The following is a 24,894-nucleotide window of genomic DNA, read 5'->3' as shown; positions in this document are numbered from 1 at the left end:
AGGTTGAGGGGAAATCTAATAGAAACTTACAAGATAATGTATGGCTTAGAAATGGTGGACGCTGGGAAGTTGTTTCCATTCGGCAGGGAGACTAGGACCCGTGGGCACAGCCTTAGAATTAGAGGGGGTAAATTTAAAATGGAAATAAGGAGACATTTCTTCAGTCAGTGAGTGGTGGGCCTGTGGAATTCATTGCTACATTGCACAGTGGAGGACAGGATTTTAAATGTCTTCAAGCTGGAGATTGATAAATTCTTGATCTGACAAGGAATTAAGGGCTACGGGGAGAGTGCGGGTAAGTGGAGTTGAAATGCCCATCAGCCATGATTAAATGGCGCAGTGGACTCGATGGGTCAAATAGCCTTGCTTCCACTCCTATGTCTTATGGTCTTATCCTCAATAAAATGTTAACCGTTTGGCTGAGGCTTAGCTTTGTTTTGAGTTTTGCTGTGGACTGACTTAGACCCCCTCAGTTCAGGGTATGTCCTGAGTGAGGCTATGCAATTACAGTCAGTCAATTAAGACCCATAACATAAATCAGCCTGGCAAGGATGCCCACTTCCATCAGCATTCTCTGTAACTCATATGCTCCCCTTGCTGCATTTTCTAATGACAAAGCCAGTTATGGTGCCTGTATAACATCCAGTTGGGCTTCAGCTATTTATTTCAAAACCCTCTGCCCCTCCCCCATTTCTGATGAAGGGTCTAGGCCCGAAACGTCAGCTTTTGTGCTCCTAAGATGCTGGTGGGCCTGCTGTATTCATCCAGCTCCACGCTTTGTTATCTGGGCTTCAGCCAGTAGGCAGTTTTGCATGATCACATCATTCATCCCACAAAATTGTCTCTCAGCATCTTATTAGGGATTAAACCAAAATCACATGCCTCGGCCAACTCTCTTAGTCTCACCAAAACTACAAGTACAGATTCCCTGATGCTTGAACTGCTGAGTAAAACCACTAGCACCTCAAAATTAGTGGAGACTTGGGGGTCATAATATTCCTTAGCTAAATCCATCAACTGTTGAAAGGTTTTGCTATCTGGCACCTCAGGGAAAATTAAGCTGCTAATAATCGAAAAAGCTGAGTCCAAAAGTTGTCAGAAGAGTTACTCCGCCACAGCAAGGAAAAGGCCTTGCTTAGTTACCTAATGCTTGCCCCTCATGATTTCATAAACCTTTCATAAGGCTCCAGGGAAAATAACCCCAGCCTATTCAGCATCTCCCTATAGCTCACACCTTCCAACCCTGGTACCATCCTTGAAATCTTTTCTGAACCCTTATAAGTTTCACAACATCCTTCCTGTGGGAGGGAGACCAGAATTGCACGCAATACTCAAAAAACATGGCTGAACCAATGTCTCGTACATCCAGAACATGACCTCCTAATTCCTATACTCAGTGCACTGACCAAGAAAGGTAAGCATATGAAATGCTTTCTTCACTGTCTCATCTACCTGTGACTCCACTTCCAAGGAACTACAAACCTGCACTTCAAGACGTCTTTGTTCAACAACACTCCCCAGGACTTTACCATTAAGTGTATAAGCCCTGCCCTGATTTGCCTTTCTAAAGTGCAGCATCTCACATTCATCTAAATTAATCTCTATCTGCCACTCCTTGGCCCATTGGCCTATCTGCTCAAGATCCTGTTGTACTGTGAGGTAACCTTCTTCACTGTCCACTATACCTCCAATTGTGATGTCATCTGCAAATTTACTAATCATACCTCCTATGTTATCATCCAAATCCTTTGTATAAATGACGAAAAGTAGTGGACCCAGCACCAATCCATGTGGCACACCACTGGTCACAGGTCTCCAGTTTGTAAAGCAACCCTCCACCACTATTCTCTGCTTTCTACCTATGAGCCAGTTCTGTATCCAAATAGCAAGTTCTCCCTGTATTCCATGTGATCTAACCTTGCTAAGCAGTCTGTCACAAGGAACCTTGTCAAACACCTTACTGAAATCCATATTGATCATGTCCATCACTCTGCCCTTACCAATCCTCTTTGTTACCTCTTCAAAAAACTCAGTCAGGTTAGTGAGACACAATTTCCCATATACAAAGCGATGTTAACTGTCCCTAATCCGTTCTTGCCTTTCTAAAACATGTAAACCCTGTCCGTCAGGATTCTCTCCAACAATGTGCCCACCACTGATGCCAGGCTCACTGGTCTATAGTTCCCTAGCTTCTCCTTACCACGTTTCTTAAATAGTGGCACCACGTTAGCCAACCTTCCGGCACCTCACCTTAGAACATAAGAACTAGGAGCAGGAGTAGGCCGTCTGGCCCTTCGAGTCCGCTTCGCCATTCATTAAGATCACGGCTGATCTTTTCGTGGACTCAGATCCACTTACCTGCGCTCTCACCGAATCCCTTAATTCCTTTATTGTTCAAAAAAAAATCTGCCTTAGCTTTAAAAACGTTTACTGAAGTAACGTCAAATACTTCACTGGGCAAGGATTTCCATAGATTAACAACTCTCTGGGTGAAGAAGTTCCTTCTCAATTCCATCCTAAATCTGCTCCCTGTAATCTTGAGGCTATGCCCTCTTGTCCTAGCTTCACCTGCCAGTGGAAATATCCTCTCTACTTCTGTCTTACCTATTCCCTTCATAATTTTATATGTTTCTATAAGATTCCCCCTCAATCTTCTGAATTCCAATGAATATAATCCCAATCTACTCAATCTCTCCTCATACGCCAACCCCCTCAACTCCGGAATCAACCTAGTGAACCTCCTCTTCACCCCCTCCAGTGCCAGTACATCCTTTTTCAAGTAAGGGGACCAAAACTGCACACAGTACTCCAGGTGTGGCCTCACCAGCACCTTGTACAGCTGCAACATAATCCTCTATCCATGCTAATACTTTACCCCTAACGCCATTCATCCTTATTCTGTGCTGCAGCCTCCTGTGCGGCACCTTGTTGAAGGCCTTTTGGAAATGTAGGTACACCACATCCACTGGATCCCCATTGTCCACCTTGCTCGTAATGTCTTCATAGAACTCCAAAAGATTTGTCAAGCATGACCTGCCCTTCATGAACCCATGTTGCATCTGCCCAACAATTTCTATCGAGATGTCTTGCTATTTCTTCCTTGATAGTGGACTCAAGCATCTTCCCCACTACAGAGGTTAAGCTAACTGGTCTATAATTTCCCATTTTTTGTCGACCTCCCTTTTTAAACAGTGGCATCATATTTACTGTTTTCCAATCTGCTGGGACTGCACCAGAGTCCAGCAAATTTTGGAAAATTATTACATGCTGTTTCTTCTGCCATCTGTTTTAGTACCCTGGGATGCATTCCATCAGGGTCAGGAGACTTATCAATCCTTAGCTCCATTAGCTTGCCCGACGTTACCTCTTCAGTAATAATGATTGTTTCTAGCTCCTCACCTACTTTTATCTCTTTGTCACTTACTGGCATGTTATTAGTGTCCTCCACTGTGAATACCGATACAAAATACCTGTTCAATGCCTCGGCCATTTCATCATATCCTGTAACTAAATTCCCCTTTTCATTCTCTAAAGGGCCGACATTGAATTTAGCCTTTTTCGTTTTACATATTTATAGAAAATTTTGCTATCTGTCTTGATATTCTGTGCTAGTTTTTTCTCATGTTCTATCTCACTTTTCTTTATAACTGTGTTTTGTGGCTTTCAGTTGACCTTCAAAGTTTTCCCAATCTTCCAGTTTCATGTTGTTTTTGGCCACTTTGTATGCCTTCTCTTTCAATTTGATAGCCTCCCTTATTTCCTTAGACACCCATGGCAGAGTACCCCTTTTCTCACAGTCCTTCCTATTCATTGGAATATTGGAATTTTGCTGAGCACTTTGAAGAATTGCTTTGAAAGTCCTCCACTGCTCATCAGTAGTCCCACCATAAAATCTTTGTTTCCAATCTACTTTAGCCAAGTCCTCCCTCCTTCTATTGTAGTCCCCCTTGTTCAAGCACAGGACCCTGGTATTGGATTTTATCTTCACACTCTCCATCTGTATTCTAAATTCAAACATACTGTGATGGCTCCTTCCAAGAGGATCCCTAACTATGAGGTCATTAATTATTCCTGTCTCATTACACATAACCAGATCTAGGATAGCTTCCTCCCTCATCGGTTCCATTACACACTGTTCAAGAAAACTATCACAGATACGCTCAACGAACTCCTCCTCAAGGCAACCCTGACTGAGCTGGTTCGACCAATCTACGTGTAGATTAAAATCCCCCGTGATAATTGCCATACCATTTTTACAGGCATTAGTTATTTCTTTGTTTATTGCCCACCCCAATGTGATGTTATTATTTGGTGGCCTATGGACTATGCCTATCAGTGACTTTTTCCTCTTAGAATTTCTAGTTTCCACCCAAATGGATTCAACCTCATTCTCCATAGAACCTATATCATCTCTCAGCACCGCCCTGATGTCGTCCTTGAATATCAGAGCTACACCACTTCCCTTAACTTTCTGTCTGTCCTTCCAAATAGTCTGGTACCCTTGGATATTTAACTCGCAGTCGTGTCCGTCCTGTAACCATGTCTCCGTAATGGCTACCAAATCATATTCATTCACGATGATTTGTGCCATTAACTCATCAACCTCATTACGAATGCTACGAGCATTCAGGTAAAGTGTCTTTATGCTAGCTGTCTTACCCTCATGATTTCCAACATCTCTAATAATACCTCCTGAGTTATCCTTCCATTTTGCTTCTTTCATAGTCTGCCTTGAACTTAAACCCTCCTGTACACATGCTAACCTGCTGTTTACCTTTTTATTTACCATCATACTCCCTGTCATTTTCCCTTTCCGTTCCCCCGACTCACTAGTTTAAAGTCCCAGCAACCACTCTATTTATCCTTTTCGCTAGAACACTGGTTCCCGATTGGTTCAGGTGGAGACCGTCCCATCAGTACAGATCCCCCCAGTTCCAAAACTGATGCCAATGCCCCATGAAATGGAACCTCTCTTTCCCATACCACTCCCTTAGCTATCTGTGGCTATCAGTGAGACAAATTATTCCAATTACTAGATATCCAATTGAGTATTTACAAGCAAAGTCCATTATGGGCAAAGCAAACTATCAAAGGTGAAGGGGAGTGTGGGGAGATGAGGGTGGGATAGTGAGACCAGGAAAGAACTAATCCAAATGGAGTTGGGGGGAAATAAAGCACTGTATCCTCCACAGCGCCTATCTCTCTCTAAAGGCATTGAGAGTACTAATGTTCACATTCCATGAAGCATTTGGGACTTGAACCTGATTCTCCTGGCTCAGAGGTATGAACGCTACTAACTGTGCCTCAAGAGCCCACGTTGAAGTAAAACCCATAGCACATGTTGTATCAGTGGTTCCCTTTATTTCACATTGGCTAGTAAAAAAAAAGACTGCCGTGACAGATAATGATCATGTTCTTGAAATGCACTCTCTTGATTAATTTTACGTGCACAATGACTTATTTGTGTCCAGGATCCAGCAACATGCACGTTAATGCTTAAATTTGGCCACAACTTTATTGTCAACTAACGTTGATTGAAACTGTGAGTTTTAAGATGCCTGCTTATCCCATTCATCTGTGCACTCCTAAATGAAATCCATATCCTTTAAATATCAGTATTGATGCCAAGTTTTAGATAATGTAAAACTTTATTTTTGTGTGCTTAAAGTGTTTCTTTTGGTGAGGCATAATACCTTTCATCAAATAAGCTGTTTTGTACAGATAATCTGCAATAAAATTATTGTATTTATGTGATTATCCTAGGTAGTACAGTTCATAAATGTGGAAAATTTGCCAACTATTTGAATTTAAAATAGATAATCCAGATTGAAAGACCTTTATTTAAATTATAGCAACTGTTTAATCGAAGCACCAGGAATGTGTTTTCATTCTTGTTTGAAATAACACTATTATGAAAACATTTTACAATTATGCAGTCTGTTGTACTTAATTCATCATTTAACCTTGTTACATATTATAGCCAATTCATTGTTTATAGCTGAGGAAGTGCAGTATAGAATGTATTTTTCCTTTCATTATGTGAGGACCAAAAAATCTTACGTTAATTCAGTAAGCTGTTGTAACATGAATTTCTTTTTGACCTTGAGGCAATCCACACTGCTGGTTACTGCACATGTAAACTTCAGCTGCTCAACTGAGCTGCCATTCAATATGATCGTGACACAAATTACTGTACCTCCAAATCTGCATTCATACCTATCCCTCTTTTGATTTAAAATATTCAAGGACTTGCTTCCGACTCCTTTTCAAAAAAAAAGTTACGAAGACTCATGATGTTCTAAGAGAAAAATATTTGCTTAAATCTCTGTTTTAAATAGACCCTAAAGCTGCATGCCAATGCATGGGGAGTCGGTTTTTAAAAGATGTGTCACTTACAAAGAGGCATGTTTTGTTAAAACCTAAGAATTAACCAAAATCTATCCCTTTTTTTCCCTTTTTTCCATGAGTGCTCTTATGCACATCTATTCACCACCACCAGTAAATCATGTTTTTCAAATGATTAGTTTTCCAAGCCCGTTAAGGTTACCAAAATCTTCCCACTTAAGTTGTCTCCCCTCACCACGAATTCAACAAAGTACGTTGCTGATCTCCAATGCCAGTGATAATACACTTTATCATTCTTTCACAGAATGTGGGTGTCACTGGCTGGGCCAGCATTTATTTCACAACTCTAATTGCCCTTGGGAAGGTGGTTGTGAGCTGCTGCCAGTTTATTTGGTGTAGGTTCACTCAAAGTGTTACTACAGAGGGTGCTGCAGAATTTTCAGCCAGTGACAGTGAGGGACCAATGATATAGTTCCAGGTCAGAATGATGTGTGGCTTGGAAAATAAATTATCATTTATTTTAGCAAGGGTGTTACTGGAGCTACCATTTATTGACAGGCATATTATAGCTAAGATAGATTCACAGTAAACTGCAAAAAATGTAATTTTTTTTTAAACTTCCTTTCAGATCCCCAGTCCTGATGATGGTTATGAGGGAAAGTCTCTTTATCAGAGTTGGTATGAGAAAGATCCTTGGACAGAGTACAAGGAAGCTCCGAGGTCAGCCAAAACTAAATGGTTGTTCTCATTTACCCACCACTTCAGCCCCTATTAAGATTGTAAAGGCAAAATTATGAATGCTGGGAATATGGTTCATGCAAATTCAGTCAGATGAGTGTTGTGCTAACAGTACACAATTTTCCCAGTTCCATCCTTTTCTTATAACTATTCACAGTTTGGTACAACTTTTGCCAATTTCAAGGAAGCTCACTTGCTGCGGGAACTAGAAAGCCAAGATGTCAGTGAAATTTAAATCATACGTGTAGCATCATACAGCACCGACCGCCATTGTGTAGTGTAGCTGGAGTAATTCTTGTACATGTAGAAACCTACCTGAAGCATCGCATGTGCACAAGAATGGGAGCCATATCAGGAGTAAATTTTGTCAACCCTTAGTATCGAGCACATCTAAATACGTTTGCAAAGACCTTGAGTGGAAAGCTAGGGGAGAGAGATCGAGTAAGAGAATGAGTCAATTTCATGGCAACATGAACATTATTCACCAGCTTCAAAATCTCCCCTTACCCCACTGCATCCCAAAACCAGCCCAGTTCGTCCCCTCCCCCCATTGCACCACACAACCAGCCCAGCTCTTCCCCTCCCCCCACTGCATCCCAAAACCAGTCCAACCTGTCTCTGCCTCCCTAACCTGTTCTTCCTCTCACCCATCCCTTCCTCCCACCCCAAGCCGCACCTCCATCTCCTACCTACTAACCTCATCCCACCTCCTTGACCTGTCTGTCGTCTCTGGACTGACCTATCCCCTCCCTACCTCCCCACCTACACTCTTCTCTCCACCTATCTTCTTTTCTCTCCATCTTCGGTCCGCCTCCCCCTCTCTCCCTATTTATTCCAGAACCCTCACCCCATTCCCCTCTCTGATGAAGGGTCTAGGCCCAAAATGTCAGCTTTTGTGCTCCTGAGATGCTGCTTGGCCTGCTGTGTTCATCCAGCCTCACATTTTATTATCTATTATTCTGTGTACAATTGGTATGTGGCTTCTTTGCTTCATTCAATCCAAAGTTATCCACCATGGATCAAAAATTCATCATGCTGACAATACTCCCATGATAAAGTCAGGGTTTAAGCGATGTTAACAGTCACTGTCAATGCCATTTCTATGCTATTGTGTACAGGCACCCAAGCAACAGACAGAAAGGTTCTATAGATGACTCCCTGCTGCCATGATGGTTGCAGAGGAGGTTGCGTTAACAGAGTTCTATAAGTATGCCTTGAACTGCTGCAGTTAAATCTATGGGTTGTATGCCACCCACAGATACTTGCCTGCTAGTTGATCCTTTATAGATTCTATACTGTCTTGGTTTTCCAGGGTATTGGGTGTCTACATTTGCACTCTTGAATACTGTGCATTTTTATTAGGCTGTTGCTGCTGTGACTCCTTGGCATCCCTTGTTTGAACTCTTTAACACAGTAAACACTCTATTTACATTAGGATATACAACATATTGAATATAGCCTTTTCTTCATGTTTCTCTTGTCAAGGGTCCATTACAAATTTCTGTCTCTGCTCTTCTGTGCTCAGGTGATGTTAGAATTGCATCATCATCATTAATATTACATCTCATGTTATACTACAGAAAATGGCTTGACAGGTGGATCTGCAAGGATCATAGAATGAGAAAGTATAGAAGAGGCCCTTTGGCCTATCAAATCTGCACCAACAATAACACATCTATCTATGTGAGTCCCACCTTCCATCACTTGACCCATAGCCTTGAATATTATGATATTTCAAATGCTCATCCAAGTACTTTTGAAAGATCATGAGATTTTGTCCCTCAACGAGCCTCCCGAGCAATGCTTTCCAGACACCCACCACCGTCTGCTTAAAAAAAGTAATTTCCTCAAATCTGTACTGAATCTCTTCACCTTTAACATTAAAAATTATGCTCCTTTGTTATTGACCCATCAAGTTTCTTTTCAGCCTGTTCATGCCACTTATAATCTTGTACACCTCAAACAGGATCCCACTCAGCCTTCTGTGCTCCAAAGAAAACAATCCCAATTAATCCAATCTCTTTTCTCTGCTAAGCTGTGCCATCCCCAGCAATATTCTCATGAATCTTCCCTGCGGCCCCCCCAGTGTAATCATATCTTTCCTGAAGTGCAGTGACAAGAACCGCACACAGTAGTCCAGCTGTGGTCTAACCAAAGTCCCGTACAGCTCCAACATAAATTCCCTGCTGTTATGATCAGTGCCACGACTAATGAAGGCAACTGTTCCGTATCAAAAACAGAAGTTGCTGGAAAAGCTCAGCAGGTCTGTTGGAATCTGTGAAGAAAGAAAATCAGTTAACATTTCGAGTCCGGTGACCTATCCTCAGAACTGATGGTAGCCAGGAAAATATATGTACAAGATAGGGAGGGTTTGGGGTAGGGGATAAACAATAGGATAAAGGATAGAGTCCAAAAGAGAAAGAAGAGCAGTTTGTCAGACAAAGGATTGATGTCAATCTGACTAGGAGGGTGGACAGCTGTTAATGGGGACTGTTAGTAACTAAAAACAAGTAGCGTATAGCTATGTGATAGAGATGTGATAACAAGGCCCTGTGTGTGGGCCAGAGGGCTAGGACATAGGAGAGTTTAGGCCCTAAAATTATTGAACTCGGTATTGAGTCCGGAGGGCTGCAATGTTCCCAAGTGGAAGATGAGGTGCTGTTTTCCAGCTTACACTGATCTTCACTGGAACACTGCAGCAAGCTTGAAACAGAGATGTTGCCTACGGAACAGGGTAGTGTGTTAGAGTGGCAAGCAACTGGAAGCTCGGAGTTTTTTGCAAGCAGAACATAAATATTCTGTGAAACAATCACCTAATCTACTCCTTGTTTCCTCATGTAGCGGAGACCAAGTTGTGGGGAGCAAATGCAGTAGAGCAGATTCTGGGCAGTACAGGTGAAGTGTTTTTTCACCTAGAAGGTATGTTTGGGCCCTTGGATACTGGAAAGGAAGGAGGTAAATGGGCAGGTATCACACATTGGCCGGTTGCAGGAGAAGATGCCATGGGGCTGTGGGGGGTGTTGGGAGTTAAGGAAGAGTGGATCAGGGTGTCCCGGAGGGAACAGTCCCTGTGGAAGGTGGACAAGGGAGGGGAGGGGTGGTGGCATCTCACAGGAGGTGGCAAAATGAAATCAGATGATCTTCTGGATGTTTTGCAGAGGGGATGGTACGTAAGGACAAAGGAAACCCTATTGCTGTTGTAGCAGGGAAGAGAGGAGGTGAAGGCAGAAGTGCGGGAGATATATTGGACCCGTGGAGGGCCCTGCCAACAACAGTGCTGTGGAATCTGCAGTTGAGGAAGAAGGTGGACATTTTCAAAGTTGGGCCCATCTGAATGTATGCGACAGAGATGGAGAGAATGGAGTCTTTACAGGAAGCTGGGTGCGAGGATGTATAGTCCAGGTTGTTTTGGGATTATAGTGGATATTAGTGGCCAGTCTATTCCCAGAAATGGAAAAAGAGATGTCGAGGAAGGGAAGGGAGGAGTCAGAGGGGGGCCAGGTGAAAGAGAGGGCAGGGTAGAATTTGGAAGCAAAATTTAATTAACTTTTCTAATTTTGGACATGACAAGGAAGCAGCATCGATGATATCTTTAATATATCATAAAAAGAGTTGAGGGCGGGGGCCAGAATAGGACTTGAACAAAGATTGTTCCAGGTACCCCTCGAAGAGACAGGTATAACTGGGGCCCTTGTGGGTACCCATGGCCACCACTCTGACCTGAAAAAATGGGAGGATTTAAAAGAGTTGTTGAGGGCGAGTACAAGCTCAGCCAAGCAGAGGAGAGGTATTAGTAGGTGAGGATGATTCAGACCTTTGCTCCAGGAAGAAGCGGAGAGCCCTAAGACCCTCCTGGTATGGAATAGACGTGTAAAGGGATTGCACGACCATTGTAAAGAGGAGACAACTGGATCCTGCAAACTGGAAATTTTGAAACTGACATAAAGTGTCCGGTGAATCACGGATGTACATGGGCAGGGATTGGACCAGGGGAAAGAACATTGAGTTTAGGTAGGAAGAGTCAGAAATCACATAACACCAGGTTATAGTACAACAGGTTTACTTGCAAAGGCTCAAAAAGCCTGTGTTTTCAAATAAACCTGTTAGACTAAAATAATAAAATGTGAGGCTGGATGAACACAGCAGGCCAAGCAGCATCTCAGGAGCACAAAAGCTGACGTTTCGGGCCTAGACCCTTCATCAGAGAGGGGGATGGGGGGAGGGAACTGGAATAAATAGGGAGAGAGGGGGAGGCGGACCGAAGATGGAGAGTAAAGAAGATAGGTGGAGAGGGTGTAGGTGGGGAGGTAGGGAGGGGATAGGTCAGTCCAGGGAAGACGGACAGGTCAAGGAGGTGGGATGAGGTTAGTAGGTAGCTGGGGGTGCGGCGTGGGGTGGGAGGAAGGGATGGGTGAGAGGAAGAACCGGTTAGGGAGGCAGAGACAGGTTGGACTGGTTTTGGGATGCAGTGGGTGGGGGGGAAGAGCTGGGCTGGTTGTGTGGTGCAGTGGGGGGAGGGGATGCACTGGGCTGGTTTAGGGATGCAGTAGGGGAAGGGGAGATTTTGAAACTGGTGAAGTCCACATTGATACCATATGGCTGCAGGGTTCCCAGGCGGAATATGAGTTGCTGTTCCTGCAACCTTCGGGTGGCATCATTGTGGCAGTGCAGGAGGCCCATGATGGACAGAATATGAGTTGCTGTTCCTGCAACCTTCGGGTGGAATCATTGTGGCACTGCAGGAGGCCCACGATGGACATGTCATCTAAAGAATGGGAGGGGGAGTTAAAATGGTTCGTGACTGGGAGGTGCAGTTGTTTATTCCGAACCGAGCGAAGGTGTTCTGCAAAGCGGTCCCCAAGCCGCCGCTTGGTTTCCCCAATGTAGAGGAAGCCACACCGGGTACAGTAGATACAGTGTACCACATTGGCAGATGTGCAGGTGAACATCTGCTTAATATGGAAAATCATCTTGGGGCCTGGGATAGGGGTGAGGGAGGAGTTGTGGGGGCAAGTGTAGCACTTCCTGCGGTTGCAGGGGAAGGTGCTGGGTGTGTTGGGTTGGAGGGGAGTGTGGAGCGGACAAGGGAGTCACGGAGAGAGTGATCTCTCCGGAAGGCAGACAAGGGTGGGGATGGAAAAATGTCTTGGGTGGTGGGGTCGGATTGTCGATGGCGGAAGTGTCGGAGGATGATATGTTGTATCCAGAGGTTGGTGGGGTGGTATGTAAGAATGAGGGGGATCCTCTTGGGGCAGTTGTGGTGGGGGCGGGGTGTGAGGGATGTAATGCGGGAGATGCCGTCAAGGGCGTTCTCAACCACTGTGGGGGGAAAGTTGCGGTCCTTGAAGAACATGGACATCTGGGATGTGCGGGAGTTGAATGCCTCATCCTGGGAGCAGATGCGGCGGAGGCGGAGGAATTGGGAATAGGGGATGGAATTTTTGCAGGAGGGAGGATGGGAGGAAGTGTATTCTAGGTAGCTGTGTGAGTTGGTGGGCTTGAAATGGACATCAGTTTCTAGCTGGCTACCTGAGATGGAGACTGAGAGGTCCAGGAAGGTGAGGGATGTGTTGGAGATGGCCCAGGTGAACTTGAGGTTGGGGTGGAAGGTGTTGGTGAAGTGGATGAACTGTTCGAGCTCTCTGGGGAGCAAGAGGCAATGCCGATACAGTCATCAATGTAACAGAGGAAGAGGTGGGGTTTGGGGCCTGTGTAGGTGTGGAAGAGGGACTGTTCCACATTCCTACAAAGAGGCAGGCATAGCTTGGGCCCATGCGGGTACCCATGGCCACCCCCTTTGTCTGTAGGAAGTGGGAGGAATCAAAAGAGAAGTTGTTGAGGGTGAGGATGAGTTCCCAAAACCAGCCCAGCTTGTCCCCGCCTCCCTAACCTGTTCTTCCTCTCACCTATCCCTTCCTCCCACCTCAAGCCGCACCTCCATTTCCTACCTACTAACCTTATCCCGCCTCCTTGACCTGTCCGTTTTCCCTGACTGACCTATCCCCTCCCTACCTCCCCACCTATACTCTCCTCTCCACCTATCTTCTTTCCTCTCCACCTATCTTCTTTCCTCTCCATCTTCGGTCTGCCTCCCCCTCTCTCCCTATTTATTCCAGAACCCTCTCCCCATCCCCCTCTCTGATGAAGGGTCTCGGCCCAAAACGTCAGCTTTTGTGCTCCTGAGATGCTGCTTTGCGATGCTGCTTTGCCTGCTGTGTTCATCCAGCTCCACACTTTGTTATCTTGGATTCTCCAGCATCTGCAGTTCCCATTATCTCTATACATCCTCACACCCTACTTCCTGTAAAGACTCCATTCTGTTCTCCCAGTTCCTCCATCTCCTTTGCATATGTTCAGATGGGGTCAACTTTGACAAGGGAGTCTCCAAAATGTCCACCTTTTTCCTCAGCCAAGTATTCCCAGCACCATTGTCAACAGGACCCTCCACCAGGTCCAACAGATTTCCCGCACTTCCAACCTCAAGCCCTGTCTTACCTCCCATAACAGCGATAGGGTTCCCTTTATCCTCATGTACCATTCTATCAGCATCCACATCCGGAAGATCATCTGATGTCATTTCCACCACCTCCAGTGAGATGCCACCACCAGATACACATTCCCTTCCAAGACAACAAAGTGTGGAGCTGGATGAACACAGCAGGCCGAGCAGCATCACAGGAGCACAAAAGCTGACGTTTCGGGCCTAGACCCTTCATCAGAGATCTTCCCTTCCCCTTCTTTGTCTGTCTTCCACAGCGACCATTCCCTCCGGGATAATCTAGTCCACTCTTCCTTCACTCTTAATACCCCCCTTATGGCATCTTCCCCTGCAACACCTGCTCATTTACCTCCTCCCTTCCCATTATCCAAGGGCTCAAACATACCTTCCAGTGGTAGTGAAGCAACACTTTTACCTGCACTTCCCAGAATCTGCTGTACTGCATTCGCTCCCACAACGTGGTTTCCTCTACACTGAGGAGACAAAGCACAGACTGGGTGACCACTTCACAGGACATTCACTTGCTGCTCGCAGAAAAGACCCTGAGCTTCCAGTTGCCTGCCAGTGTAACGCATTATCCTGTTATCTAGACAACATCTCTGCCTCAGGCTTGCTGTGGTGTTCTTGTGAAGCTCAGCACAAGCTGGAAGAACAACACCTCATTTTCCGTTAGGGGACACTGCAGCCCTCCGGACTCAGTATTGAGTTCAAAAATTTTAGGATCTCAACTCTCCCATGTCCTAGCCCCCTACACATCACATTAGGCCTTGAGATGCCACCACCAGATACACATTCCCTTCCAAGACAACAAAGTGTGGAGCTGGATGAACACAGCAGGCCAAGCAGCATCACAGGAGCACAAAAGCTGACGTTTCGGGCCTAGACCCTTCATCAGAGATCTTCCCTTCCCCTTCTTTGTCTGTCTTCCACAGCGACCATTCCCTCCGGGATAATCTAGTATTATTGATTTAAGGGAATGTGGGAGCGAATGCAGTACAGCAGATTCTGGGAAGTGCAGGTAAAAGTGTTGCTTCACTACCACTGGAAGGTATGTTTGGGCCCTTGGATAATGGGAAGGGAGAAGGTAAATGAGCAGGTGTTGCAGGGGAAGATGCCATAAGGGGGGTATTAAGAGTGAAGGGATCCTGTCCTGGGATCCTGTCAAAGGCTTTGTTGAATATGGCTTTGGCCATATAAATTACATCAACTTTGCTGCCCTCATTTATGCAATTGATCACATCCTCAAAAAATTCATCTCAATTTGTTAGATTTGACCTTCCTCTGACAAAGCATGCTGACTACCACTGATCAAGCCTTGCCTATCCAGGTGGAGATTAATTGTCTCATTTAGAATTTTGTCCAAAAGTTCCTCCACCGCTGATATGAAACTCAATGGTCCATAATTCCCTGTTACTGTTCTTCTTGAGGTTTGGAACCTCATCAGTTGTCCTCCTGTGGCATCTCCACTCTAGCCAAGGAAGAATTAAAAATTTGATTCAAAACCCTTGTAATTTCTTTCCTCGTCTCCCACAGCAGTGTTGGATTCAACTCATCTGGAGCTGAATCTGTCCACTTTTGAGCCCATGAAAACCTCTAAGACCACCTCACTATGTAAAACTGCTCAAGACCCTCTTAGCTCCTCTTCCTGAATTCTGTATGTCAATTTTCTTTATTTTGTTTTATCTATTTATGCGATGTGAACATTGCTGTCCATGCTGGTACTAACAGATGGGAGTCAATCACATTGCCTTGGAACTGGAGTCATGCATAAGGATCTAAGACCAGTTGAGGATGTTCCCTTCCTTAAAGGGCATTAGTGAACCAGATGGGTTTTCTCAGCAATCAGTAATTGTTTCGTTGTTATCATTAGATTATTAATTTCAGAGTATTATTGAATTCAGCTTCCACTGTCTGCCATGGCAGGATTCAAACCCCGATTCGCAGAATATTACCTTCATCTCTGGATTAATCATCCAGTAACAATACCACAAGCTTATCACCTCCTCTTATCCAGATTGAAATCAGATTTCATTCTCACCCTACCAGTGTCCTCCTCTTCCACGTGTAGATTTCCTCCTTCATCGCTAATGGGTCCTACACTTTCCCTGGTTATCCTCTTTTCCTTGATATCTTGGGATTCTGCATTATTTTACTCACTTGTGTTTTCTCATTCCCCCACCCTGGCCATCTTTGCTCTCCTAATTACTTTCTTAAGTTCCCCTGCATGTTCTGTGCTGCAGCCGGGCTTCTGTTGATTTATCCCCTTTGACTCTGTTAAAAGAATTATTTTCAGAAGTTCAGTCATCAGTTTACTGGGTCCTAATTTGAATACAGTCAAACTATTTATTATTAGTAGAAATCAATGGGAGACACTTGGATCTTTCTATCAGAACCTGCAGACTGTTCAGTAGATGATCCAGCTATGCAACATTTAAGATGAAGCTGGTCTTGCTACTTGTGGCAAGTGAGCTCTGTTAAGAGTGGCATGAATAGCTCCTCGTTATTTGATTTAGCTTATAATAATGCTGAGTGTCTGTTTTTTTGTTGGTTTTTGCATCTCTTAACCAACTTTACATGATTTGTGTGTCAGTACCACCACATTCCTTGGGAGTAAATTATCACTTCTAAAGCTTCCCCATTTTGACTGCCTTCCCCCACTCCTGAACATCTTTTTCCTATCTTACCTCTTTTCTTTCTTGATGTAATTAGGCAGGAGATAGATTTGATACTATTTTTACTGGTTAAAAAAGTCATCCAACTTGATGTATGATAGTGATGAATTATGTAAAAACTGATTTTCATATTATTGAAAGGGGAGCTATTTCTAAGAGAAGGTCAATGTACATTTAAAAGTCTATTTTTTTTTGGATTTAGATCAGCGAATTGATCTGGTGAACCTCAAATCTCAAATGAACTACCCAATATCTAGTTAAAAACTGTGTAACATTAAAAACGTAACAAGAAGACTGCTCATTGCATGTAGTAGGATTATTTCAATTCACAATTCTAATCACAAAGATTCTTGTCACTTTTGGAATTTGAACTTGACACTTATGCCAAATTGTGTATTAATTGAATGAATGAGAATTCCATCAAAAGAGACACAATTTTTGCAACAATATTTAATCAGTTTCTCAACAGTATATAGATCAGGAAATGTAAATTATAAGATTTTGCATTTTATATGAGTGTTACACACTTTACAAGTTTGGCAATTTCTCAATTGACCAATACTGACTTTAGAAAGTGAAACACCCTATCCTGCCCCACTGTTCCAAGTACAAACTGTTATCAGATCCTTTTTTTTAAAAAATCAAGCTTGGAAGGTAAGTAGATGATCTCTATTCACTTTTGACTCTGCCAAAAGTAGTTTAGGTGCCAAATTTACCACATTGAACATGTGCTGTATTGGAGAGATTGTGTATCTGGGCTAATATGAAAGTATTAGTTTATATTAGGGGAGCATGTGTCCACTAGTGACGTGTTTTAAGTGATTTGAGATAAGATGGAATATGATATGCTATGACAAAATGCTTTCATGAACGTATCTCTGAAAGGCATATTGACATACGACTGAGACATAAGACCACATCCCTTTCCCATATTCTGAAACACACATGAATATGCATATGCATATGTAAATGAACCTTTTCCATGAAACTGCATATCACAATTCCTAACCACTATTCATTTTGTGTTTCTAGACTCCATTTAGCTGTGCAAGAATCGTAATGCTATTTCAGCAACCTGGAATTAAAATACGTTTCCATTCTAAATTTCTAAGTATTATCATACCAGTAAACAGGCTAGAACCAAATTTCCATGGTTTATGAAAACAAAATACATCAAAACTGTAGTGGCTAATTCCTTCTTTGGTTAAAACTGTTACAAGTGCTACACTTCTTTCACACTTTACAGTTAACCATGCATTTTTGCTCTTACCTTTTTTTTCATTTAAAGATAAAATATTTGCTTTACTCCTTGCTTTGATGGCATGAACTAAGTGTGACTTGTGTGGCTTTTCTCTTTAAGGTGTGTCAGTAAAGCAAAGCATAACAATATAAACATTTCATTCAGAAGTGAATCAACAGTTTTAGAAAATAACAAAAAACAGGTCGCGCACCATAAATTTGTAAAGCATATTAAAAAAAATTGCATGGCAACAAATGTTTAGTGGTTATGAGTGGTTATGGTCCAGCTCTACACCTTGTTATTTTCAGTAGTTATGCCCCTCTTTAATTTATATCAGTCTAACTGAAGAGATTTGTATAATCAATTGCTGTGTCTGAAATGAACATCATGACATCAGATTAGTTTTAAAATTCAGGTCAATCTGGAATATGTTTGAGATTTATATTTTTTTAATCCAGGATTTATCAAAATGTCTAATGCCTTGACATTATCCTGGATAAACCAGGTTAAATGAAAGCATACAGACATATGAATTAGGACCAGGAGTAGGTCATTCGGCAAGTTGAACTTGCTCTGTTATTCGGTGAGGTCATTGCTGATCTAATTCCCCCACATCCCTATTGACCCCAAGAGCCTCAGCCGCAAGTGAGATGCCAGAGTTCTAACAGGTGACTGATGTTATACCTTTATTTAAGAATGGCTGGGAACTGTAGACTGGTGAGTCTGACATCAGTGCTGGGTAAGTTTTTTTTTAGAATCCCTACAGTGCGGAAACAGGCCCTTTGGCCCAACAAGTCCACACTGACCCTTAACTCATTCCACCCAGACCCATTCCCCCTATAACCCACATAATCTACACATCCCTGAACACTGTGGGCAATTTAGCAGGCCAATCCACCGAATCTGTCTGTCTTTGGACTATGGGAGGAAACCCACAGACACGGGGAGAACATGCAAATTCCTCACAGACAGTCGCCCAAGGGTGGATTCAAACCTAGGTTCCTGGCGCTGTGAGGTAGCAGTACTAACCACTGAGCCACTGTGTCATCAAGTTGTTGGAAGGGATTCTGAAAGATAGGATTTATATCTATTTAGAAAGGCAAGGACTGATCATGGTTGGTCAGTATGGCTTTGTGCATGGGAAATTGTGTCTCACAAACTTGTTTGAGCTTTTTGAGGATGTGACCAAAAAGATTGATGAAGGCAGAGCAGTAGACATTGTCTACATGGACTTTAGTAAAGCTTTTGACAAGATTCCACATGATAGACTAATTATTAGAATTTGATCACATGGGATTAAGGGAGGGCTTGGCAGTAAGAGACAGCGGGAGGTGGTTGAATGTTGTTTTTTGGACTGGAGGCCTGTGCCTAGCAGTGTTCCACAGGGATTGGGGCTGGGTCCATTTTTGTTTGTAATTTGTATGAATGATTTGGATGAGAATTTAGGAGGCATAATTAGTAATTTTGTGGATGACACCAAGATTGATGGTATAGTTGACAGTGAAGAAGGTTATTCAAGATAACAAAGGGATCTTGATCGATTGGGCCTATGGGCTGAGGAGTGTCACATGACGTTTAATTTGGCTAAATATGAGATATTGCAATTTGGTAATACAAAGAAAGACAGAATTTATACAATTAATGGTAGGGTCGTGCGTAGTGTTGTCAACAGAGAGGCCTAGAGATTCAGATACATAATTCTTTAAAAGTTGTTTCAGAGGTACCACGAGATAGCGAGGTGAGGAACAGGGAGCGGGCGCAGCTGAACACGTGGCTACGCAGCTGGTGTAGGAGGGAGGGCTTCAGATATGTTGATAATTGGGATGCCTTCTGGGGAAGGTGGGACCTGTACAAGAAGGATGGGTTGCATCTGAACTGGAAGGGGACCAATGTCCTGGGTGGAAGGTTTGCTCGAGTAGTTCGAGAGGGTTTAAACTAGTATGGCAGGGGGGTGGGAACCTGAGCTGTATACCAGAGGTGAGCGTTGATGCAGGTGAGGCAGTAGCAAGAGGTAGACCAGCTAGTGGGAAGGATTTTCCTGGGAAGGAACCAAGGGATCGGCTAAAGTGTGTTTGCTTTAATGCAAGGAGTATCAGGAATAAAAGTGATGAACTTAGAGCATGGATCAGTACCTGGTGCTATGATGTTGTGGCCATAACAGAGACATGGGTCTCTCATGGGCAGGAATGGTTGCTGGATGTTCCAGGGTTTAGAACATTTAAAAAGAATAGGGAGGGGGAAAAAGAGGAGGGGGTTTAGCACTACTAATCAGAGAGGGTATCACAGCTACAGAAGCTTCCCTTGTCGAGGAAGATCTGCCTACTGAGTCAGTATGGGTGGAAATTAGGAACAGCAAGGGAGTAGTCACCTCGTTAGGGGTTTACTACGGGCCCCCCCAATAGCAGCAGGGAGATTGAAGAAAGCATAGGTCGACAGATTTTGGAAAAGTGTGCACGCAGTAGGGTTGTTGTAATGGGTGACTTTAACTTTCCTAATATTGATTGGAACCTCCTTCGAGCAGAAGATTTGAATGGAGCTGTTTTTGTAAGGTGTGTTCAGGAGGGTTTCCTAACGCAGTACGTTGACAGGCCGACGAGGGGAGAGGCCATTCTAGACTTGGTGCTCGGAAACGAGCCGGGGCAGGTATCAGATCTTGTGGTGGGAGAGCATTTTGGTGATAGTGACCATAACTGCCTCACATTCTACATAGCTATGGAGAAGGAGAGGATTAGGCAGAATGGGAGGATATTTAATTGGGGAAGAGGAAACTATGATGCGATTAGACATGAGTTAGGAAGCATGGACTGGGAGCAGTTGTTCCATGGTAAGGGAACTATAGACATGTGGAGACGGTCTAAGGAACAGTTGTTGGGAGTGATGAGTAAATATGTCCCTCTGAGACAGGCAAGAAGGGGTAAGATTAAGGAACCTTGGATGACGAGAGCGGTGGAGCTTCTAGTGAAAAGGAAGAAGGTAGCTTACATAAGGTGGAGGAAGCTAGGGTCAAGTTCAGCTAGAGAGGATTACATGCAGGCAAGGAAGGAGCTCAAAAATGGTCTGAGGAGAGCCAGGAGGGGGCACGAGAAAGGCTTGGCAGAAGGAATCCGGGAAAACACAAAGGCATTTTACACTTACGTGAGGAATAAGAGAATGGTCAAAGAAAGAGTAGGACCGATCAGGGATAGCATAGGTTACTTGTGTGTGGAGCCTAAGGAGGTAAGGGAAGCCCTAAATGAGTTTTTTGCTTCTGTCTTTACAAAAGAAACCAACTTTGTAGTGAATGAAACCTTTGAAGAGCAGGTGTGCATGCTGGAATGGATAGAGATAGACGAAGCTGATGTGCTGAAAATTTTGTCAAACATTAAGATTGACAAGTCGCAAGGCCCGGATCGGATTTGTCCTCGGCTGCTTTGGGAAGCGAGAAATGCAATTGCTTCGCCACTTGCGAAGATCTTTGCATCCTCGCTCTCCACTGGAGTCGTACCTGAGGACTGGAGAGAGGCAAATGTAATTCCTCTCTTCAAGAAAGGAAATAGGGAAATCCCCGGCAATTATAGACCGGTAAGTCTCACGTCTGTCGTCTGCAAGGTGTTAGAAAGGATTCTGAGGGATAAGATTTATGACCATCTGGAAGAGCATGGCTTGATCAAATACAGTCAACATGGCTTTGTGAGGGGTAGGTCATGCCTTACAAACCTTATCGAGATTTTTGAGGATGTGACTAGAAAAGTTGATGAGGGTGGAGCTGTGGATGTGGTGTATATGGACTTCAGTAAGGCATTTGATAAGGTTCCCCATGGTAGGCTCATTCAGAAGGTCAGGAGGAATGGGATACAGGGGAACTTAGCTGCTTGGATACAGAATTGGCTGGCCAACAGAAGACAGCGAGTGGTAGTAGAAGGAAAATATTCTGCCTGGAAGTCAGTGGTGAGTGGAGTTCCACAGGGCTCTGTCCTTGGGCCTCTACTGTTTGTAATTTTTATTAATGACTTGGACGAGGGAATTGAAGGATGGGTCAGCAAGTTTGCAGACGACACAAAGGTCGGAGGTGTCGTTGACAGTATAGAGGGCTGTTGTAGGCTGCAGCGGGACATTGACAGGATGCAGAGATGGGCTGAGAGGTGGCAGATGGAGTTCAACCTGGATAAATGCGAGGTGATGCATTTTGGAAGGTCGAATTTGAAAGCTGAGTACAGGATTAAGGATAGGATTCTTGGCAGCGTGGAGGAACAGAGGGATCTTGGTGTGCAGATACATAGATCCCTTAAAATGGCCACCCAAGTGGACAGGGTTGTTAAGAAAGCATATGGTGTTTTGGCTTTCATTAACAGGGGGATTGAGTTTAAGAGTCGTGAGATCTTGTTGCAGCTCTATAAAACTTTGGTTAGACCGCACTTGGAATACTGCGTCCAGTTCTGGGCGCCCTATTATAGGAAAGATGTGGATGCTTTGGAGAGGGTTCAGAGGAGGTTTACCAGGATGCTGCCTGGACTGGAGGGCTTATCTTATGGAGAGAGGTTGACTGAGCTCGGTCTCTTTTCATTGGAGAAAAGGAGGAGGAGAGGGGACCTAATTGAGAGGCATAGATAGATTTGATAGCCAGAGACTATTTCCCAGGGCAGAAATGGCTAGCACGAGGGGTCATAGTTTTAAGCTGGTTGGTGGAAAGTATAGAGGGGATGTCAGAGGCAGGTTCTTTACGCAGAGAGTTGTGAGAGCATGGAATGCGTTGCCAGCAGCAGTTGTGGAAGCAAGGTCATTGGGGTCATTTAAGAGACTGCTGGACATGTATATGGTCACAGAAATTTGAGGGTGCATACATGAGGATCAATGGTCGGCACAACATTGTGGGCTGAAGGGCCTGTTCTGTGTTGTACTGTTCTATGTTCTATGTTCTATGTTCTAGGTAGACGTTTGGCATGCTTGCCTTTCATTGCTCGACTGTGGAATATAGAGTTCGGTGTCATCCCGAGGTTGTACAGGACATTGATGAAGTCACTTCTGGAATACTGTGTACAGTTCTGATCACTCCAGGACTGGAGGGTTTGAGCTATAAGGAGAGGCTGGATAGACTGGGACCTTTTCACTAGAGAGTAGGAGTTTGAAGGGTAACCTCATAGAGGTTTATAAAATTGTGAGGAGCGTAGATAAGATGAATAGCAAAGTTCTTTTCCCTAAGGTGGGGAAGTTCAAAACTATAAATTTTTTTAAGGTGAGAAGAGAAGGATTTAAAAGGGAATTAAGGGTAATTTTTTCACTCAGAAGGTGGTTCACATGTGGAATGAGCTGCCATAGGAAGTTGTAGATGTGGGTACAGTTGCAAATTTGGATAGGTAAATGAAAAGAATGGCTTAGAGGGATATGGGCCAAACACAGGCAAGTGGGACTAGTTTAGTTTGGGAAACTTGGTTGGCATGGACAGGTTGAACCAGAGCCTGCTTCCGTGCTGTATGACTGTATGAATCTATAACTCTATAACCTTTCATCTCCTTGTTCATCAAGAATCAATCTACCTTGCCTTAAAAGTATCCAGACTCTGCTTCCACTGCCCGTTGAGGAAGAGAGTTCCACAGATGCTAAAATCCACTATTTCCCCTTTATCCACAGCACATTTGTTCTTTAAACAACTCTAATAAGTTGGTTAAATCTGATCTCAGCTTGACAAAGTTAAGTTAATTATCTTGAAATTCTTTAACTGCTTGGATTTAATATCTTTAATAATAGTTTCTAACATGTTTAGGTGGCAGATTAAGAAGGCAAACCTCAAAGATTACAGTCTCTAGATTATTACTTGAGCTGCATAAAAATTGGAATAGGGCAAATAAGATTAGAAAAATGAACATGTGGCTCAAGAGACCAGTGTGAGAGAAGTGGATAATAAAATGTGAGGCTGGATGAACACAGCAGGCCAAGCAGCATCTCAGGAGCACAAAAGCTGACGTTTCGGGCCTAGACCCTTCATCAGAGAGGGGGATGGGGTGAGGGTTCTGGAATAAATAGGGAGAGAGGGGGAGGCGGACCGAAGATGGAGAGAAAAGAAGATAGGTGGAGAGAGTATAGGTGGGGAGGTAGGGAGGGGATAGGTCAGTCCAGGGAAGACGGACAGGTCAAGGAGGTGGGATGAGGTTAGTAGGTAGATGGAGGTGCGGCTTGGGGTGGGAGGAAGGGATGGGTGAGAGGAAGAACAGGTTAGGGAGGCAGAGACAGTTTGGACTGGTTTTGGGATGCGATGGGTGGAGGGGAAGAGCTGGGCTGGTTGTGTGGTGCAGTGGGGGGAGGGGACGAACTGGGCTGGTTTTGGGATGCGGTGGGGGAAGGGGAGATTTTGAAACTGGTGAAGTCCACATTGATACCATTAGGCTGCAGGGTTCACAGGCGGAATATGAGTTGCTGTTCCTGCCACCCGAAGGTGTACTACGTTAAGTTTTATGGTCCAAGATGTGAAGTGAGTAGCTCCAGCATCATGTGTAGGCTATGGAAATTTGACAAGTGTTTGCCACTTTGGCAAATAGGGTAAATCTTTCCAGGCCACACCCATTGTTTATGAGTCATGACCATTTGATGTGGTCAAGAGTACTTGGGGGACCAGGGTTTGAACTCCACACACTAGGCCAAGGGCTAAGGTTCATGTACAGAATTTACTGCTTACATTGCCTGTATAATGCCGTTACCTTTAAAAGGGCCTTGACATCAAATCCCTGTCCTTAAGGTACTTAACCCGCCCATGCCAGGTGTTATGGCAGCCATTTACATCCCATTTGCACATTTGCTATATTTATATCAGGATGGAAAGAAACAGCAGTCACACTGCGTACCTTACACAGTAAGCCTAGGGCTTGTTCTCATACTCTTGGTTGAAATAACACCACAGAGACAGGAATCCTGTCACCAAGTCACCCTTTATTTACACATGAACAGTCCTGGACTTTAGTACTGCCTCTTCAAGTCAGCTTTCAGAGTGCCAGAATCTCTGACACTCCACGTTTTATCTGTCAGCCAGGGCTGTCTGATTGGAGCAGATTAAAAGCCCCAAGTTCTACCTGGCTGACCTCATTACAATCACGACATCCCTTTTCCTCTGGTTGTGAGGACATAGGCTAGTTCTTTTTCTTGGAGAGCCTTCTGGGGCATTTTAGCACCGGGTCAGATTCCTCTGACTTGGTTTCTGAGACAGGCAGCATATAACACATGGGAGCTTGCCTCTTGTGCCAGGAGTGTAAAATTTCACACATTTCTTCCAGCAGCAGAGGCGTTGAAAGGGCTACTTCTGTCATTGTCCATCTCTGTTTCTGAGGACTCGTCAATGCTTCATGGAGAAGGTGAACCCATGGGATCTAGCAGCCTTTTTGACTGTTCTTAGGGGCAGGGCATGTTTTGTTCCTACATCGTTTGCAAATTTG

The 24,894-nt window shown here is 44.1% G+C and overlaps 1 protein-coding gene across 1 annotated transcript in view; it reads left to right on the top strand.

The window, feature by feature from the left end:
- Window positions 1-24,894, top strand: part of naalad2 (N-acetylated alpha-linked acidic dipeptidase 2) — a 166,857-nt gene that overhangs the window by 114,645 nt on the left and 27,318 nt on the right. Inside the window, exon 14 of the mRNA XM_059646558.1 lies at window positions 6,974-7,065. Within this exon, the coding sequence (XP_059502541.1) occupies window positions 6,974-7,065 (92 nt within the window). The remainder of the gene's footprint in view (window positions 1-6,973; window positions 7,066-24,894) is intronic.

Source organism: Stegostoma tigrinum, chromosome 6 (genome assembly GCF_030684315.1).
Source record: "Stegostoma tigrinum isolate sSteTig4 chromosome 6, sSteTig4.hap1, whole genome shotgun sequence".
Classification (NCBI taxonomy): Eukaryota; Metazoa; Chordata; class Chondrichthyes; order Orectolobiformes; family Stegostomatidae; genus Stegostoma; species Stegostoma tigrinum.
Note: the sequence above shows the minus strand (reverse complement) of the source record. Positions and strands in the feature narration are given on the sequence as shown.